Below are 20,723 nucleotides of genomic sequence, written 5' to 3'. Positions count from 1 at the left end.
TCCTGCGGTGTAAACGCTGCTTACTCTATCTGCTACAGGAAATGCATGCATAAGCTCAGGTTCACAGAGTCACACCTAAATGAGAATAGAGTACATTTCTGACCCACACATCCCGTACATGTTTGTGTCAAAGTGGCCTAAACCAAAGAAGCTGCTATATGTTCAGTCAGTTCTACCCAAATTCTAAAAGATACTGGGTTAAAACAAACCATTTCTGGGTTATTTGGCAATCCATCGCTGGGTAAATATTGGACAGAACACATGCTGGGTTATTTTTACCCTTCTAGCTGGATTTTAACCCATTTGCTGGGTTGTTTATTGAAAGTGCTGGATCAGTCAATATGATATTTTGATACTTTTTCAATTTGAAATGAAGTTCTTTCATTTTAAATAATAAAAAAAGTTTTAAATTTAGGACAGGAGCATATACGATATTCATATACAGTATTTTTTATTCAATGCAAGTCAGTCTTTTACAGTCATAAAACACTTTAGTTAATTAATTTTGTTATTCATAATTCAGGAATTTTCCCCTCAGGAAGTTTTCTCTCAGAACAGAACACAAAATGACCATTGAGAAAATATCCAGGCACTATTAATTTTAACGGGCACAGACTACCCACCATTGGTTCACATGTGATGACCCAGCAGCTGAGTTACAGAAAAGCTACCCAATAATTGGGGGGGGGGGGGGACTCATGAAATGACCCAGCAGGCTGAACCCAGCCTTTTCCCGCTAACATTCTCTTAAGTTATGAACATTTTATTTCTGAATGTTCTCTGAACTTTCAAGATGTCAATTTTTTTCTAAGTTATGAGATTATTCCATTTTTATAATTTAGCAAATATTATAGGGCTTTAATTTTTGTAACCAAAAACAACATAAAACAATTTATAATTATAAATACTGTTTTTGTGCTAACATTTTGAGAACATTATAAGACAAGATAACATTAAACAAACGTTATATTAATGTTACTGGACTAATGTTTGTTCAATTACTTTGAACGATCCTTGCCAGAATATAAGCCAAAGATCTGAGAACGTTCCTTTCGCTGGGTTCATGCCTTGTGTTCTAGTTTTAGTTCTACATTCTTGAAGTGCGATCACATTTACCGTTATTTGACAAATTTTCATGGCCGGAATCAAATCCTTTGAGCAGGAATCCACACAACTGTAAATTTCGCATAAGTTTGAATTTGATTTCCCCACACAGATTTCACAAAGGATTCAATTTAGTCTCACATGTATATGAAAAGCTGCTACATTTGAAAGGAACTTCTGTTAAAAACTTCTAAAATATTGACAATAGACAATGAGTCTTTCTGAATCTTTTTTGCTTTTGATCACACCTAATGGTTGGGTGTTGACTTCTATTTTACTTATTTTAATACACTGACTGTTTATATTTTACCCTGTGCTCATGACCCTCACCCCACCCTTTGTGTTTCTGAACAGAATATCACTCTTCATGGGCAGGGGGGCCCTAACCAGCACCAGCAGTCCCATTCGAGAATGACCAACCACGACAGCAGCATTGTGATCCAGCAGGCACTGCCCTCGCCCCAGTCCAGTTCTGTCATCACTCAAGCCCCTTCCACCAACAGACAGATTGGGTAAGTCGCCCTCTCATCACCGCAGTTGCGTGGGCCTGAATAAATATTGTTAGTTGCATATCATCTGTACAACATTCACTAGACGGAGGCTGGTAGTTTGATATTAGTCCAAGGTCCAAGCTGCTGTTTGCATTCCTCCTATCAGAATACAGCAGTCGGCTTGCACAAGGAGTAGTGATTATATTCTTCAGAAGACCGTGTTTGAGTCTAAATCAGATTTGTGTGTCCTGTCATGTGGACAGTAGTGGACAACAGCTGGATTCTTGGATTTGGAATGGAGTTTTTGTAAGCATCTGTTACTTCATAGCTCTTTGCTTGCTTTGAAAGGTTTTGAAATGTTTCTGTAAGTAAGCTGTGCATAGATGGGAAGTGGTAACTGACCCCACTAACTAAACACCCTTAATGGGACAGTTCATCCAAAAACAAAAACGTATCATTTACACAGCCTTATGTGCTTCCAGACTTTTAAAACCAACATTAGCAGGGCTTGACATTAAGTTTATTGCTCATCAGCATCTGTGGCTAGTGGTGTTCCGAAGTTATATAGGAGGAATACTGTCATATAGATATTTTTACTATTATCTTAATTTGTCACTTTAAGACCTGATGCATGGTTCCATTATACTGTTACACATGCGTTTTATTTCTCACCAGTTTACGTGAATATAAGTCAAGCATTTGAAAAAAGTTATACATCGATCAGGCATAAAAAGCATTTATGACGGTATTAGGTGAAGTGAATAACACTGATTATCTCTTAATCACGGCACCTGTTAGTGGGTGGGATATATTAGGCAGCAAGTGAACATTTTGTTCTCAAAGTGGATGAAGTAGGAAATATGTGTAAGCGTAAGGATTTGAGAAAGTTTGACAAGGGCCAGATTGTGATGGCTAGATGACTGGGTCAGAGCATCTCCAAAACTGCTGCGCTTGTGGGGTGTTCCCAGTCTGCAGTGATCATTATCTATAAAAAGTGGTCCAAGGAAGGAACAGTGGTGAACTTGCGACAGTGTCATGAGTGGCCAAGGCTCATTGATGCACGTGGGGAACAAAGGCTGGCCAGTGGTCAAACAGACGAGCTACTGTAGCTCAAATTGCTCAAGAAGTTAGTGCTGGTTCTGATATAAAGGTGTCAAAATACACAGTAAATCATAGTTAGTTGAGTATGGGGCTGCATAGCCGCAGACCGGTCAGGGTGCCCATTCAGACCCCTTGAGGAAAGTGTGCGTTGCTTACCTGGGGAACACATGGCACCTAGATGCACTATGGCAAGAAGGCAAGCCTACGGAGGCAGTGTGATGCTTTAGGCAATGTTCTGCTGGGAAACCTTGGGTCCTGCCTTCCATGGATGTTAATTTGACATGTAACACCCTTTCATGGAAACGTTATTCCCTGGTGGTTATGGCCTCTTTCAGCAGGATAATTCACCCTGCCACAAAGCAAAAATGGTTCAGGAATGGTTTGAAGAGCACAACAACGAATTTGAGGTGTTGATTTGGCCTCCAAATTCCCCAGATCTCAATATAATCTATTACTGTGCGATGTGCTGAAAAACAAGTCCGCTCCATGGAGGTCCCACCTCACAACTCACAGGACTTAAAGGATCTGCTGCTAACAGCTTGGTGACAGATAGCACAGCACACCTTCAGGGGTCCAGTAGAGTCCATGCCTTGACGGGACAGGGCTGTTTTGGCAGCAAAATGAACACCAACAATATCAGGTCATAATGTTATGCCTGATTGGTGTATATTATATAGCCAAAATGGCTAGTAGTGACTGCATTACACGTCACTACTGAAATCCACCTGCATTTGGTGGGTGATAATGTCAATCCCTGAACATTAGACTCAGTGACTAGATTAGGTCAAAGAGAAGATTGTTGAGGTTGTGGCACTTCACACATTGACAGTTTCGGTGTTTCACATGCACTCGCCAACACTCTCACACACTTTTACCCAATTCAAAAAGTACAATGCTTACTATATGACAGAAATGCTTCTCAAGAATATTCATTGAAAGATCTGGCATTTGATCAGCAAACTATTATTTAATGCCAAAACAATTCTTATAATTAGGGTATGCAAATTTGCAATCAGCAAACAAAGTGTCCTTGAAAGGGCACATCGTCGCATTCCTGAGCAGATTGGAGAACTCTTTGGATGTTCGTGTGTGTTTGTGAATCTTTCCAGTTGTCCCAGCGGTGACTCTTAAAGTTCTCTGTGTCATGTAGCCAGCTTGGGTGTGTCCCACAGTGATGACATCAGTGGTGCAGCTCTGGTGGGGATATCAGCTTTTTGGGAGGACGCCCCTCTTACGCAAACACATCCCACTACTGACCCGTCTTTCTTTTTTCCCCAGCAGTCTTATTCCCTTTTTCTTACGGTCTTTCTCTCTCTGTTGCATCAGAACGCACCCTGTCTGCAGTATAATCACCACCCGAAACACACTCTCAAACACATTATGGGCCACAGGGAGAGGACGGTATTATTTTCAGATGGGGTTGAGATTTAGGATGAAGATTAGAGGCTCTCTCTCCAAAATCACAGATTTATTGCACATAACACCAGATTTTCATAAATAAGATGTTTCATGATAAAACTGTCACTTAGCAAGTTGATATATGGGTGCTTTTTTCAGAATCTACCTGAAGTGTGTGATTAAGTGTGTGCTTTTGCGACAAATCAATAACACACACTTTACTTAATGTCTGCATAAAATCTCATGAGTTTGATTATTTTTGTGAAGTGTATGAAGGCATACTGCATATCTTTATGCCAATGGTGAGACAGGATAGGTGGGGTAGGTGCCCAGATTAGGCAACTTGTGAATATTGGATGGAAAGCCTGTCGATCAAGTTGATTGACGGTCTGACAGTCCATTTGTTCTGGAAAAGGGATGGAATTACAGTCGAAGAAAGAGAGCGAGGATAAGAGACAAAGAGAAACTAGTTAGTTCTCCTTTCTTTGCTGCATTAACTTTCCTTAGTAGACTCAAAGATTGTTATATATACAAATAATGTGCAGTAAATCTGTAAATGAGCTTTGCAACAGGGTTTGTGGAGGGTCAACGGCAGTAATGCCGAAGGCTGCTGTGAATGCTCTGCTGTGTTTCAGACTGTAGACATGAGAGGTGAATATAAATTCATGCTGAGCATATGCTATGTCCATGCTGTTTTGTGTTGGAACGTGGGTGTGCATGTGCTAAAGCTGTAAAGAAACAGTTTATAGTGTTCATTATGGATGGACACTCATGCAGCTCAGATATTATAAAGACCTTGGTCTTTTATGGAAACGGTAGATTTTATAGGGAGAAGCTGCGTAAAGTAATTGGTGAATCTCATGAAACCGGTCAAGAACTGATAGGTCACATTTCAGCCCAAAATCGAATAAAAGAAATATGTTTTTTGTTAAAGGGGTCATATAAGCACTTTTACAAGTTGATTATACAGTAATGTGTGTTGGCAGTGCCTGTATACAACCATCCTATAATGATAAAAATCCATCAAGTGTTTTTTTAAAATCTCCTTATATGTTTTCACCTGTCTGAAATCAAGCCGTTCGATGTGTGACGTCACACGATCGGACACCGCTCCCACGACTGTTGATTGACAGCAGCATTTCAGCTCAGACCCGCCCTGAGCGAGCTCAAGCTGTCGTCCGCCATTGTGGATACGCTGGAGCAGAATGGTGTCTAGCGATTGTGGTGTTCTGCTCTTGGGTGTAATAATGAACACAGCAGTCATTTTGATGTTGATATATCTGATATATCGAATTTATACGGTTGAACTTGCACAGATGTGCCCTGAGAGACTCGCGTTGTCAAACTTTCTCCTGTTGTCTAAGCATCGCTTCACACTCAAAGCCGTAGACATAATATACGTGGACGCCTCATGACGTGCTGGAGCGTGATCCAGCGTCGCCGCCATATTGGTTGGGTCTCTCCACTCAACGCTAGAATTCAGAATCAATCGGAGTCAACAGAGAGCGAGCAATTATGCCCGTATTTTGTGCAGCTTACGGTTGCAATAACGCAATATTGATACCAGATCGCATGGGATTACATTTCACAAGTAAGATTGAACAATAATTTAGGTTATTTTACAATTTATACATCATTATCATTTCATGCTTGTGTCATTTGTGGTGTCTGTAGGCCTATTTCACAAAGTAAGGCTGCAACACATCGCAAAATTAACTACCCAGGAGTTACAGAGTGCAAGCATACGCAAGAAGCTGTGCAGTTCTTTTTAAAGGATTTTCGCTCCCCAGTCCCAGGTGTAAGCCTGACAGGGTAATGTAAGATGCTGGAATGACCTGGAATTATAATGTTTACTTTAGGCCTTTAAAAAAAAAATTCTGAGCTGGTACAGTATATATGGGAGCTTGTATGGATATGTTTTCCAGAAGGTGAGTGAGTGTGTGTGAGTGTGAGTGTGTGAGCGTGTGAGCTACGACAAAAAGTCGTAGTAGTGAATATGTGTTTCCCATACTAAAGTGTTACCAAAATGTTAGTAATTTTATTGTGTGCTTTTTTTTTTTAGTTAGTTATTTTAGTATTTAAAGTAAATCTAAACAAAAACTTTTTATTTATTTATTTCATAAATAGTTTTAGTTAAAGGAAGTGTGTGTAAGATTGTGGCCAAAACTGATACTGCAATCACCTTCAAATGAATGTAGAGCGGTGTATCCCCTCCCCCCTGACTCGAGGTTGTCAGATAGGCTGCAGGATCCAGCAGGAACGTTTGTAGCTGCAGCTGTGCTAACTAGAGCAGAGCTGGCAACCCGGATGCCCAAACACTACTGACTTCGTGATTGGTCGATAGGTGGAGGGCGGAGCTTCAGGCCAAAACACAACATGTCAACATTAACATCAGTTGAGGGCTGCAACAACAACTTTTAAATGACAATATCCTGGCTAAAGTACTACTAATATAAATATTTGAAATGAACATAATTACTTACAGGGCCATTTTATGATTAATTAATATAAAATACTTTTGATTGAACATTTTTCGATTGAAATTTACATACAGTTCCTTTAACGCTAATAACCCTGGGTTGTATTTGTTGTATTGCCTTTGATGTATAATGCTTTAAATAATAATAATAATAATACTAATAATAATAATAATGATTAACTGTAATAAAGAATTATAGTGGATTATAGTGACAAAACTATAATAGGACAATGTGCTCAACTGTCATGCAAGTAATGATGCGTTGTGTGACCTCTGGTTGGTGAGATTCCTCCAGTCTTGCATCCATGTTCTGAAGTTTTTCTGGTTATTCCCGGAAGATCTTCTTATAGTACATTTTTAAACTGTCCTTTTGGTACATTTTTGTTGATGTCCATTGAAATATGCACCACCCCAGGACTCCACAAGTGTGAGAGTGATTGTTTTGTTACGGGGACTGTGAAGGTCAGGGGTCAGCCTATGGAAGCGTGTATCAGTGTGTTTGGAAATGTCCACCTCAGCAGGAAAAAAAGGCTTTCAATCCCCTCAGCACAGAAACTCCACTTCCCGCAGGAAGCCATCGAGGCCAGTTAGTGCCTCTGTCCACAAACATTTAATCTTCTCTTCCTGCTGCTCTGAACTGAAGAATCATGTCACGACTTAACCAAAAATCCTGAGTGATGCAGTATTGACGTGCATGATTTAGAAATACTTTGTTGTGAAATGTTAATGTCTAAATATTACATTCCTAGACAAGGGAGGTGAATCATAATGTTGGCTTAAAAACTGGCGTATTGAGTGGCTTACATCACAGTAGCCGGAATGTTACTATTTTCTATGGCAAATTGACGTCATATACGATATGACTCCATCAATGAGAGAAAATCTTTTTAGAGGCTATTGTAGGTAGCACTTTATTTTACAGACATAAGTGTGCATGTACATAAAATAAAGTGGAACCCTATTGTATGAACACCAAATTAGGTTCATTCATTTAGTACACAATCCACTCAACTACTCTTATGTGTTTTATTTTTGGCAGATTTCTCTGTGGTGATTACTCAGCTCGTCTGCTTTCTAAGAATGCATTGTTCCCAATTCTGACAGAAATATGGTTGAATGATCAGAATCAGAATGAGTAACATCTCTCTCTCTCTCTCTCTCTCTCTCTCTCTCTCTCTCTCTCTCTCTCTCTCTCTCTCTCTCTCTCTCTCTCTCTCTCTCTCTCTCTCTCTTTCTGTCTCTCATACACGTGCACATGTGTGCACACACACAATGTTGGGTTTTCATGTTTTATGACTTAAAGGAACTTAGACTTTCCATAGACACAATGATTTTTATATTAAACAAACTGTATGTTCTATACCCTAACTACTCTTACCCCCAAACCTACCCATTACATTGCATTTTTACATTTTCACCAAAAAAAAACTTAGTCCACTTTATATTAGGTGGCCTTAAGTACTATGTACTTACATCAAAAAATAAGTACAATGTACTTACTGTGTTCAAATTGTATTGCAAAATACCTTTGTTGATATTGAGGTTGGATACAGGTAGAGTTAGGGTCAGGTGTGGTGATATGGGTCAGTTTAAGGGTAGGGATAGGTGTAAGGGAAGTGCCAACAGTGTAATTACAAATGTAACTACAGAAAATAATTACAGACGTAGTTACATGCAGATATTTTTAAAAATGTAAGTACAATGTAAAAACGTGTATGTACACAATAAATGCATGGTATGAAATGAGTAATTACAATGTTAGTACATAGTAGTTAAGGCCACCTAATATAAAGTGGGTCCCTGATTTGCAACCTCATGGGGACCAAAAAATGTCCCCACAACGACAAGATTTTGGGATATTGCCATATTTGTGGGGAAATCTTGTCCCTGTGATGTAGGGTTTAACAGGACCACACACAAGCACACGCACACGCACACGCACGCACACACACACACACACACACACACACACACACTAACCCTAACCCCAACCCAAAACCTAACCATAACCCTAACCCTAACCCTAACCATAACCCTAACCCTAACCCTAACCCTAACCCTAACCCTAACCCTAAAATAAAATAAATAGTAAAGCATAACATTAAACTATTAAACCAGATTTTTTCCTTTTACCCCCACCCCACCCCATCTACAAATGTAATTAACTGTACAGTGATTGTGAATGACTGCAGTAAGCCTAATCCAGTGTCCATCTGCTTTCTTCGTTTTTTGGGATGTGGAGATTGAAGGAGTTATACAGCGTCCATTGAATTAGGATAACAAGTCATTTTCATTGCTCCGCCATGTTTGCCGAAGAGCTTTGGAGGCTTGGAATCAATTAAGATTGGCTTTCCTCAAGTCTGCCTTCTTAACAGGGCTCAGGCGGGGGCCCACAGCTGTGAAACCCAAGGACCCTCAACCCCCAACTTTTCCTGTGATTCTCCCAGTGTTCCTTTTGCTTTTTTCCCCTTTATTCACACCAGTCCCGCTAAAAAGGCATATGTTGCGTTTTGAAAGCTAGCCCCCGGATGAGATCCTAATATAAGGGATAGTTCAAAATGTATAATTCTGTCATCTCTCTTGTCTTTCCAAACTTGTATGACTTATTTTCTTCTATGGAACACAAAGATATTTTGTAGAACGTTCCAACTATTTTTTTTGTTTTATTTTTTGACCCCAATGACTGTCATTTGTATTGACTCAAATGTCTGAGTTCAACAAGGTTTTTTATCAGAAATATCATGCTCTTCGACTAGCTGAGTTTTGCATGGCCACAGTGCCAGTTCACATTGTAGACTAGCACTAGCCAGCATTAACCAGCTGGTCTTTTCAGAAGGGAATACAGTCCATCTGAGAGGTATAAAGCGGGTTGGACACCCTCAGAGAGGCAGTTCGACAAAAATAAGTTTAAAGACCCATCTGGACTAACAGGGAAAAGGTAAAATGAAAAGACAGAGCACAGGGAATCTGAATGTCATGGCTATTCAAAGGGGGAAAGGGTGATCTAAATGATTTGAATGCTTGCTGCATGTGAATTACTAACATCTGTTCCTGAGTCATGTCAGTGTTAAATATGTTAGACATAGTCAGTCGCTTGAGATAAAACATTGTAAGGGGTCTCAACCTCTTTGAATGAGTGATAAGAGAGTCCAGGGTTTGGAGGACATTACTGGTGAATACTAAATGTAACTAGTGTATGAATGGTGGCCGTACACATTGAAGGAGAGACAGATATGGGAGAACAATAGTTCTTTCTTCTTGGGCTCTGGTGATTGACACAGACCGTTTTAGTTGAAACACACTTGCGACAGCCGATATAATAGATACAAAATGGATGGCAAGGCAAACTGTCATTCATGCCATATAAATATGATTATCAGGAACAGCTCGGTGTAATTTCCTTTGCAACATTTCCTGCGTTGCATCCACAGTGAAACATTTGCAGGCAATATAAAAAAAAAAACTTAATTCTCAGCTTTAACCACTGTATAACAAGCATGCTAACACTTTTCAAGCAAATTAAGAACTTCATAAAATCAAAATAAATCCTTTGTATAGCACACTTCCTTTTAAGTTACTAAAGAATTAGGCAAAAAATTCCCCAAGCTGACATAAGGAAAAGCCTGTTTCATTTTCCTTTATTAGAGTTCCCCCACCACAATCTGTTTCTTCCTTACGCACGCACGCACGCACGCACGCACGCACGCACGCACGCACGCACGCACGCACGCACGCACACACGCACGCACGCACACACACACACACACACACACACACACACACACACAAACAGTGTAATATATAATATAATAATATTGTTGTTGTGTGATGGTTGTTCATGAGTCCTTTGTTTGTCCTGAGCAGTTAAACTGGCTAACGTTCCTCAGAAAAATGATCCAGGTCCTCCAAATTCTTCAGTTTTCCAGCATCTTTTGCATATTTAAACCCTCTTCAGCAGTGACTGTATGATTTTGAGATCAATCTTTTCACACTGAGGACAATTGAGGGACTCAAACGCAACTATTAAAAAAGGTTCAAATATTTACTGATGCTTCAGATGGAAACACAATACATTAAGAGCTGGGGGGTTAAGGTTTGAAGAATTTGAAATGGGCATGAAACAGGTATTACAAGGAGAGGGTGAAATATGAGGACATTATCCATGTCCCCATTTTTCAAAAGGCTTATAAATCATACAGGAGGAGTTTTTTTTTTTTGAGAAAGTAAAAATGCAGAATGTTTCCTGTGATGGGTAGGTTTAGGGACATGGGCAGTGTAGGGGGATAGAAAATACGGTTTGTACAATATAAAACAATTATGCCTATTAAATGTCCCCACATTTCACAAAAACAAAAAATATATTATTTATATATATATATATATATATATATATATATATATATATATATATATATATATATATATATATATATATATATATATATATATATATATATATATATATATATATATAAAAGTCTTCTGGGAACTCATTGCACAGGTTTTAGGAGTGTGTTTATGGAAATATTTGACCATTATTCTAGAAGTGCATTTGTGAGGTCAGGCACTGATGTTGGAGCAGAAGCTCTCGCAGTCTCCGCTCTAATTCATCCTAAAGGTGTTCTATTAGGCTTGAGGTCAAGACTGTGTGCAGGCCAGTGAAGTTGTTTCACACCAAACTCACTCATCCATGTCTTTCTTGCTCAGTGCACTGATGGGCTATCCCCAAAATGTTCCCACAAAGTTGGAAGCATGAAATTGTCCAAAATGTCTTGGTATGCTGAAGCATTAAGAGTTTTTTTCACTGGAACTATGAGGCCAAGCACAACTCCTGAAAAACAACCCCCCCCCCCCCTCCACTAAACTTTACACTTGGCACAATGCAGTCAGGCAAGTACTGTTCTCCTGGTAACCGCCAAACCCAGACTCATCCATTGGATTGAAAGACAGAGAAGAGTGATTCGTCACTCCAGAGAACACGTCTCCACTGCTCTAGAGTCTAGTGGCGGCATGTTTTACACCACTGCACTGGACCTGGATACCGCTACTTGGCCATGGAAACCCATTCCATGAAGCTCTCTATGCACTTTTGACAATAGTGTATATTGCGTTACCATAATTTATTGACATTTGTAAAACAAATAGTGCTGGCTTATTTTATGCATTTTCCACTATTAAAACATTTTGCAAACGTCTTTGGGCCTGCAGGAAGATCTTGTTCTCCACTGTGAATTTGATGCCATTTGAAAGTTAAAACAAACAGCCAAGCAAACCCGGACCACTCACTTCAGTGCATGCAGTTTGCGTGCATGTGTTTTCACACCTCTAAACTTAAGAGGAGCTGGTTTTCACACCCCTAATGAACAGGAAGGTTGTGAGGTATTTTGGTGGTTGAAAAGGAAACGTGCCCTGCAACACAACATCATGAGATGCAGTGACAGAACATTAAGTGTTTTAACCGTTAGATAGGTTGTGTCCGAATTTCTTTGAATTTGATGAGAACTTACATATCGACATTTGATGAGGTACATTTAGTTGGTATGAAGTTGCTAAGTATAAATACATTCACAGAAATGTTTCGCCTTTTTACTGTATATCCTACAATTGTGACATTTCTCATATTTTGCAATATGACTGATTTTAAACTTTATCTCTCTCTTTTATTTTCATATAAAAGGCAAAAAAGACAACTTAACCTTGTTGTTTCCTCGATTATCATTCTCTTAGGACATTGTCGAATTGAAATGCTCACGTACTGCACAGTTTTATGCCTCCAACCTGTCAAAACTTGATACTTGCTCTTTGGGACTCTGATTCACCCTATCCGAAGCAGCGTGCAAGTGTTGTTTTTGTACGAGGCTGCATAGGAGGGCCCTCTCATACCCTCCCCCGCCCCCCTCCAGTTCCTCTTGTGGGCCAAAACACAGACGTCATCGATTTCTTCACAGACTGCTTTCAATCACATTGATCAAAAACGCACAACCTCATTGTTAGGATATAAACTCTGTGACCCCTCTGATGGAAAAACAAACTATGGTTGATATTTTAGCTAATTATGTCATAGAGAGAAAGCCAAACTCTTAGATGATCTTTCCATGTAGGGTGGCATCTTCTGGGTACGCATTGAGTGTGTATGTCTTGTGCATGTCTAAAAGAGAAAGAATTTCAGAGGACAGAAGGAAACAGAAAGAGAGAGAAGACAGACGGGCAGGATGTACATCTGAGCTGAATTAGAGTGAGCTCATTGTGTACGGCGTAGGGTTTAATAGTGCGTTTGGAGAGGAACGCCCAGGCCCTGCTCCTCTCATTCCAGCACCACTGTGTCATCTCTGTCCGACACACACACACACACACACACATGCAAAAACACACACATAGAAAGAGAGGGAGAGGGAGTGATATGCCCTCAGAACAGACAACAGGAAGACAGGAAGAGAGGGATCAGAAGACAGGGGTCCTTGATTGAGAATATGAAAGGATGGAGGAAGAGGAAATAATGGTGTGCTGGATAGACAAGAGAAAATCAAGTGATTAGGTGGACATGAAAGACTTTAATAAAGTATTTTATATGGATATAAATAACAGGGACATCTGTACTTTGAGGTCCATAACTCTGAGATCACGTAGAAAATTAGGGATTTAAAATCTAATTTAAACTTTTAAAAAAAAAGTAAAACAAAGAAATGTTATAAAATATTACATTATTTACAATATAAGCATATATTATATTACACTACTAACAAATGCAATTTAAACGCAAGGATATATTTATTGGATAATCTTCACAATCACAGTTCTTTACTTTTTTTATTTTCAACTTTTAAAATCTGATGGCTTCTCGGCTTTTGTGGCATTATGGGATTGCATTTGCACACTGCCCACTGGTTGCAGTCATGCATTGTAGGCACATGTCGTGTTTTATGGGGACTTTCCATAGGCGTAATGGATTTCATACTGGACAAACTGTACATCCTATCCCCTTACACTGCCCCTGCCCCTAAACCTACCCATCACAGGAAACATTCTGCATTTTTACTTTCTCAAAAAAACTCAAACTATGTGATTTATAAGATGTTTTCCTCATGGGGACCTAAAAATGTCCCCACAAGGACAAGGATTTCGGATATTGCCATCTTTGTGGGGACATTTTGTCCCCATAACGTAGGGATTACCAGGCCGCATGAATGTTCTTGTTTGCATTGAAGCATAAGATGCTTTTTGGATTCCTGAAAGATTAGCAGGTTTTACACAAACTTGCCCAAATTTATGCTGATCATTTGCATAATTTGCAATTCGCAAAAAAGGAAAAATTATTAAAAACTTAGAGCTTGGTCTATTTGACAGACACCACTGTAGGTCATTAGAAAACACACTGTTGGGCTACCGTTCATGATGGTATGAGATTGCAATACCAAGACATTTTGGCACTGTAAGATTATCATATGCACATACAATGCTATTACAGTTCATAAAGGCATTTTTTATAGTAATTTCCTTATACATTTTTTTAAGAATGGGAAGGTTTCTCTGTGGTTTCACAGCTGTTTGATAAACAAGTGACACATTAAAGTCAGCATGAAACCACATTTGAAACCGCAGCAGTTTTTTTTCTCCATAATTTGACATATTTCCAAATTAAACTGGATATTCAATGAGAAAAAAATTAAATATAACAATAACAATATCACAATATTAGCATCCACATCAACTGCACCATAATGTTCTAAAACATTTTTATAAGCACATACTGCGGTTAAGTCATTGGCTTCTTTAAATGCTCAAGCTCTTTAAGGTTAGGTGGTTTCTAACGGGCTTTTTGGTTAGTGTTTTCAAAGGTGCTGTATGTAAGATTGACAGCTAATGGTTGAAATGGTTACTGCAGTACAAATTAAAAATATTGTTTGCCCCGCCACCTCCTCCTCAGACTCGCGGGTTGCCAGTTTGAGGACACGCAACAGAGACAAGCCCAAATGACGACGGAAGGCCAGGAGACTTACACACTGTAAGCTGATGAGTTGATTTATCCACATTTTGTTGTGCTTTTTAGATAGATGTTGAGCCTCTTTAGGTCAGTTTGTTTGCTGGCTTCCATGGTAGCAATACACTTTTCCCCCCAACTGGCAACCTATGGTGCTGAAATATTATTGGGTAAACTGGCAACGTGCGTTATCACACACACCAAAACAAAAACAGAAATTCCGACACTGAACGCACATTTCAAAGTAGAATAACTGGCTTTAGCTCTGTTTTTCAGAGAAACAAGTATGTGAACTCAACATGTAACTAAGTGTCTGCAAACATATTATGGTATCTTTATGCTTTAGTACAGCCAAAAACGTACATACAGCACCTTTAATGATTTATTAGCAGCTGGGAAAAAAATGTTCTGAAAGTGATTTCAACAAAATCTTGGTTCTGTGTCATTACCATTATAGTTGTGGTGTGGACTTCACATGAGATTAGAATTAAGAATTAATAGTCACAGTTATTGTACAATTATCGTCCTTCGTGTGAACGGACCTTAATTATAAAGGGTGCTGGTAGAGTATGTTTTACAATATGTCTTCTCCAAAATAACTATATATATATATATATCTATAGCAGGGTGGATTCTGATTGTCTGTCAATGTTTTTTATCAGCTGGATAAAATAATTCTGAAAGTCTTCCAACGATATAGTTTCTTTGCACCGTTATTGTTATAGCTGTGATGTGAACTCTGCTATCTTTAACATTGAAAACGATTTTTAGAACTATATCTTTATATCGTCCTTGGTGTGAACTGGCCTTAAAGTGATCGTGCCAGTTTTTGCCAATCTCATGTTAATCTTGAGTACCTATAGAGTAGTATTGCATCCTTCATATCTCAGAAGAGTTTTTATTTGTTTATATTTTAGTATTATTATTTAGTTTTATTATATTTATAAAGACAGATATGCTGTACCGATTCTTTCTGAAAACAGCCGAACTTGTGAAGGCGTGCAGTGGCCGGAGCTAAAGAGTCAAACACACACACACACACACACACACACACACACACACACACACACACACACACACACACACACACACACACACACACACACACACACACACACACACACGAAAGAAATACTCTGTCATACATCCAACAATTTTTTTTTACATTTTGGCCATGTTTAGCAGGAGAATCCAACACTTTAACAGGGTAAATAAGTCAAAATGCATGAAATAGCATTAGACCCCCCCCCCCAAGAGTGTTATCAATAAGCCATGGGAAGGATTCAAATCATGCTGCTCTCATTGTGATGAATTTGACAGACAGGTGGGGGCGGAGCCGGAGCTGGAGCCTGAAACCTCCCTCGTTCAGTCATGCTGGAAAGCTCTCAGCATAGTTTTACTCATGGGAAGAAACAACTGGCTGGCCCTGAGCCAAACCACTCTCTGTTTGTCTGTCTCTCTCTCTCTCTTTCCCCCTCACACTGTCTTTCTCTCTTAGCCGGCAGCGATGAGAGATGTATCCGTACATAATTGGGGCTTTGTGGTGAGTCGTGCCATGCTTGCTTGCCCTGAGGTATTCTAAGATAAGTCTTTCGCCGTTGTTCTCATTGACAGACTTTGACTTTAAGCAGGCCTTCAATCTGTGTCACCGCACGGCCTGTCAATGCAGTCCCTCCTTCGAGTGGCGCTTTTTCATCGCCCCATCCCCACGGGTCTTTAATGAGACTCAGGCCCTCACAGCCCTTCTCAGCTTGATTTATTTGATCAGATTCATATGATTCTACCCACTCGGCAGTCCTTGGGCCCGTGGCAAGCCCGTTCTCTCGCTCTCTCACTCTTTCTCTCTGAGTGTGATTAAAGTGGTAAATCAGGGGCAGGTCCTGTACTGTGTTTACTCGGAGCGCCAGGCAGCTGCAAGCTGTTTGGCCTCTCTCTGTTTCTCCCGCTGTTTAGGCCCATTGCCATGGAGACCGCACCACCGTCTCCCAGCGGCTGGAACCATGCCCTGGGCTGTTTTGGTTACATTCACACAGCGAATGTAAAAAAAGAAAAAGAGAAACGTTTTTGCACCATCGCTGCTGCAGTGTCTGCTCAAGTTAGTGTGGTGCAATGAGTAATAGAGAGAGAGAGAGAGAGAGAGAGAGAGAGAGAGAGAGAGAGAGAGAGAGAGAGAGAGAGAGAGAGAGAGAGAGAGAGAACATGGTATTCAGAGAGAGATGGTGAGAGAGTGTAGACTTAAAAAGAGAGATAGATGGGGAGGGGGGGGGGTGCAAGAAGCCAAGAGCATTACATCATTGCTGGAATGGAGTCAGAAGGGAAGGATATGAGTCAGTGGGCTGACTGTGCCTGGCTCTCTCTCTCGCTCTCTTTCTGGCTCTCGCCTCTCCCCTCTCTGAAGTGCATGGTAGTCAAGACTTTACACTGAAGTCACTTCAGCTGGGCATGTAGACATGGATGAATTATAGTGGCGAAATGCAACATGTATTGTTTATGTAAATATTTTAATTATGTGTAGAATTATATTTTCTTGAATTCTTGGAATTCTCGAGATTGTGTTTAAGAATGCATTGAAGGTTACTATCCAAAAAAAGTCTTAGTAGAATTTTTCAGAATTTTTCATAAACAGAATTATGTTATGTATTGAATGCATGTTAGAATACAGTGGGGCAAAAAAAGTATTTAGTCAGCCACCAATTGTGCAAGTTCTCCCACTTGTAATTTTCCTGTATTTCTCCTGTAGAGGCCTGTAATTTCTCATCATAGGTACACTTCAACTATGAGAGACAGAATAAGAAAAAAAAAATCCAGAAAATCACAAGAAAAACAAGTCTTTTGTCAATAACAAAAGTTCATCTCAATATTTCGTTATATACCCTTTGTTGGCATGGCAGAGGTCAAATGTTTTCTTGAGAGGTCAAAAAGTCGCCACAAGGTTTTTACACACTGTTTCTGGTAGTTTGGCCCATTCCTCCATGCAGATCTCCCCTAGAGCATTGATGTTTTGGGGCTGTCGCTGGACAACACGGATTTTTAACTCCCTCTAAAGATTTTCTATGGGGTTGAGATCTAGAGACTGGCTAAGCCATTCCAGGACCTTGAAATGCTTCTTACGAAGCCACTCCTTCGTTGCCCGGGCAGTGTGTTTGGGATCATTGCCATGCTGAAAGACCCAGCTACGTTTCATCTTCAATACCCTTGCAGATGAAAGGAGGTTTTTACTCAAAATCTCACGATACATGGCCTCATTCATTCTTTCCTTTACCCGGATCAGTCGTCCTGGTCACTTTGCAGTAAAAAAGCCCCAAAGCATGATGTTTCCACCCCCATGCTTCACAGTAGGTATCGTGCAACTCAGCATTCTTTCTCTTCCAAATACGATAAATTGATTTTTTTCCAAAAAGTTATATTTTGGTTTCATCTGACCATATGACATTCTCCCAGTCCTCTTCTGGATCATCCAAATGCAATCTAACAATTTCAGATGGGCCTGGACATGTACTGTCTTAAGCAGGGGACACATCTGGCACTGCATAGTGTTACTGATGGTAGCCTTTGTTACTTTGGTCCCAGCTCACTAGGTTCCCCCCGTGCGGTTCTAGGATTTTTGCTCACCGTGCTTGTGATCATTTTGACCCCACATGGTGAGATCTTGCATGGAGCCCCAGATTGAGGGAGATTATCAGGGGTCTTGTATGTCTTCCATTTTCTAATAATTGCACCCACAGTTGATTTCTTCATACCAAGCTGCTTACCTATTGCAGATTTAGTCTTCTCAGCCTGGTGCAGATCCAACATTTTGTTTCTGGTGTCCTTTGACAGTTCTTTGGTCTTGGCCATAGTGAAGTTTAGAGTCTAGTTGTGGACAGGTGTCTTTTATACTAATAACAAGTTCAAACAGGTGCCATTAATACAGGTAATGAGTGGAGGACAGAGAGCCAGAATGTGAAAGCCAAAAAAAAAAAAAAAAAAAAAAAAAAAAAAATATATATATATATATATATATATATATATATATATATATATATATATATATATATATATATATATATATATATATATATATATATATATATATATATTTTTTTTTTTTTTTTAATTTGTAGGTGACCAAATACTTGTTTTCCGCCATAATTTTTTTAAGAAATTCTTTAAAAATCAGACAATGTGATTTTCTGGATAATTTTTTCCCCTCGTTCTGTCTCTCATAGTTGAAGTGTACCTATGATGAAAATTACAGGCCTCTCTCATCTTTTTAAATGGGAGAACTTGCACAATTGGTGGCTGATTAAATACTTTTTTGCCCCACTGTATATATTGAATATTAATTGTTTATTCGGTTTTTTTTTATATCTTTAATTTTATTTTAGATTCTTTTTTAGAATGCTGTGAACATAGCTTCCTAAAATTTTTGCATTCTTCAAGAATTTTCTCTGATTCTATTCTGCATACATTGCACATATCATCTAGAATTTACAGTCTTCTAGAATTAGGTCTTGTTCATTAAAAACAAGCTGAATGAGTAAAATCATTCTCAAAACTATTCTTGCCTGAATAGTTGCAATGGATTGTATGTGACAATTCATATAACGGTAATTTAACAAAAGATTTAAAACAGAAATTCTGAAATTCTGCTTGTGTTTCAAAATTAATGCCAATATATTCTTTATTAGAATTCATTATGTACTTCTTGTAAATGCTTGACCAAATTAGACTTTAGATTGTCCTTTGATGATATATATATATATATATATATATATATATATATATATATATATATATATATATATATATATATATATATATATATATATATATATATATACACACACACAAGGAGAGTGTGTATGGGTTTGTATGAAACCCAGTGATGTTGGATTTGATGTCTATATAGCTCAGAGAGAGAAAGGTGATGGAAGATTCTGCTGAAGTATAAAGAGAAAAAGAGAAAAGACGGTGAGGAATAGAAAGGGGGAGTGATGTCATGTTGGAACAGGGAGACAGTGTGTGTAATGTGAGAGGAGAGGGTCAGGATTGCACTGTGTGTGTGTGTGTGTTTTTGAGTGTGTCCGTATGCCCACCCCTCACCCTCCTGGGGTCTTATTATCCTCTCTGAAATGACAGCCTATCTTTAATGCAGAATATACAGTACACCACTAACACACACTAACGCACACAATCACAGACAGTCATGCACTTGATGTACACCCACATGAGCAGTATTTCTGGAAGTATGGAAAGTTTTTGTCCGTTCTGATATTTTGCTACTTTCATAACAGGTTTATTCTTTTCTCTGTTGACACACTCTTTATTTCTCTCTCGCTGAGGAGCAGGTGAACGAGTTTGGCAGGGAACCTGTATAGTATCTAAAGCGCCTTTCTTCCCGTTGGCCAGGTTGAGCTCTTAATTAGGACTGTTTCCTGTTCGCGGAGTTTTAATGTGCAGCGGGACTGGCCCGTAGAGAGTTGCCCCGCTTTCAGTTTCCCACACGCTGAATGGCGGCTCAGAGCTGAGCTGTGGCTGTTCTCCACCACAATAATGTTACACCTTTTTTTACCAACTAAATTACCTTCTATTTTATTATTACGCTAGAAACTAAAAGGAAACAAACACTGGCTGCATCCTGGTATGCATAGGCAAAAATCTGTATGTGAAACGAGTATATGTATAAATTCATGATTCATACTTCAAAAAGTATCCAAAGTGTGTATCCAGTAGACACTTTACTATCCTATGAGGACATGGGAGAGGAGTTGTGAATGGCAGCAAAGTGACGCAACTAACGCTGGTAGTTCACATGACAATGACAATATGGCGGATGTACCATGTTCAGATCACATTCTTTCTACACATTTAGACTGTATAGTACATACTTTTTAATGGTTGTCAAAGTATTTATTCAAAAGTTCACTCAGGTAATGTGATTTAGCAGTCTCTGTGTTTTGTGGCAGTTAATGCGTCCAGGTTTTCTATTATTAGCAGAATGCTAATGTTGTTAGCATCTTATTTTGCTAAATATGCTAGAGTGTAGGAATAGTTCACTTCAAAAGGAAACTTCTCTCATTTTATACTCACCTTCATGTCATTTATTTTTACTTTATTTTATGGAACATAAATATGGAACATATGTGGAACATAAAAAGATTAATTTTGCAGGATATCCTAGCTGTTCTTT

General features: G+C 39.1%; 1 protein-coding gene across 4 annotated transcripts in view; it reads left to right on the top strand.

Annotated features, from left to right (window-relative positions):
- The window catches only part of creb5b (cAMP responsive element binding protein 5b), a 98,342-nt gene that overhangs the window by 26,408 nt on the left and 51,211 nt on the right, over positions 1–20,723 (top strand). For 3 of the 4 annotated variants that reach the window (XM_067449072.1, XM_067449073.1, XM_067449074.1), the window contains exon 5: positions 1,459–1,616. In XM_067449072.1, the coding sequence (XP_067305173.1) occupies positions 1,459–1,616 (158 nt within the window). Of the gene's footprint in view, positions 1–1,458; positions 1,617–1,765; positions 1,902–20,723 lie in introns of those variants that run through there. The other variant, XM_067449075.1, reaches the window with a different exon arrangement.

The sequence above is a fragment of the Pseudorasbora parva genome, chromosome 7 (assembly GCF_024679245.1).
Source record: "Pseudorasbora parva isolate DD20220531a chromosome 7, ASM2467924v1, whole genome shotgun sequence".
NCBI lineage: Eukaryota > Metazoa > Chordata > Actinopteri > Cypriniformes > Gobionidae > Pseudorasbora > Pseudorasbora parva.
Note: the sequence above shows the minus strand (reverse complement) of the source record. Positions and strands in the feature narration are given on the sequence as shown.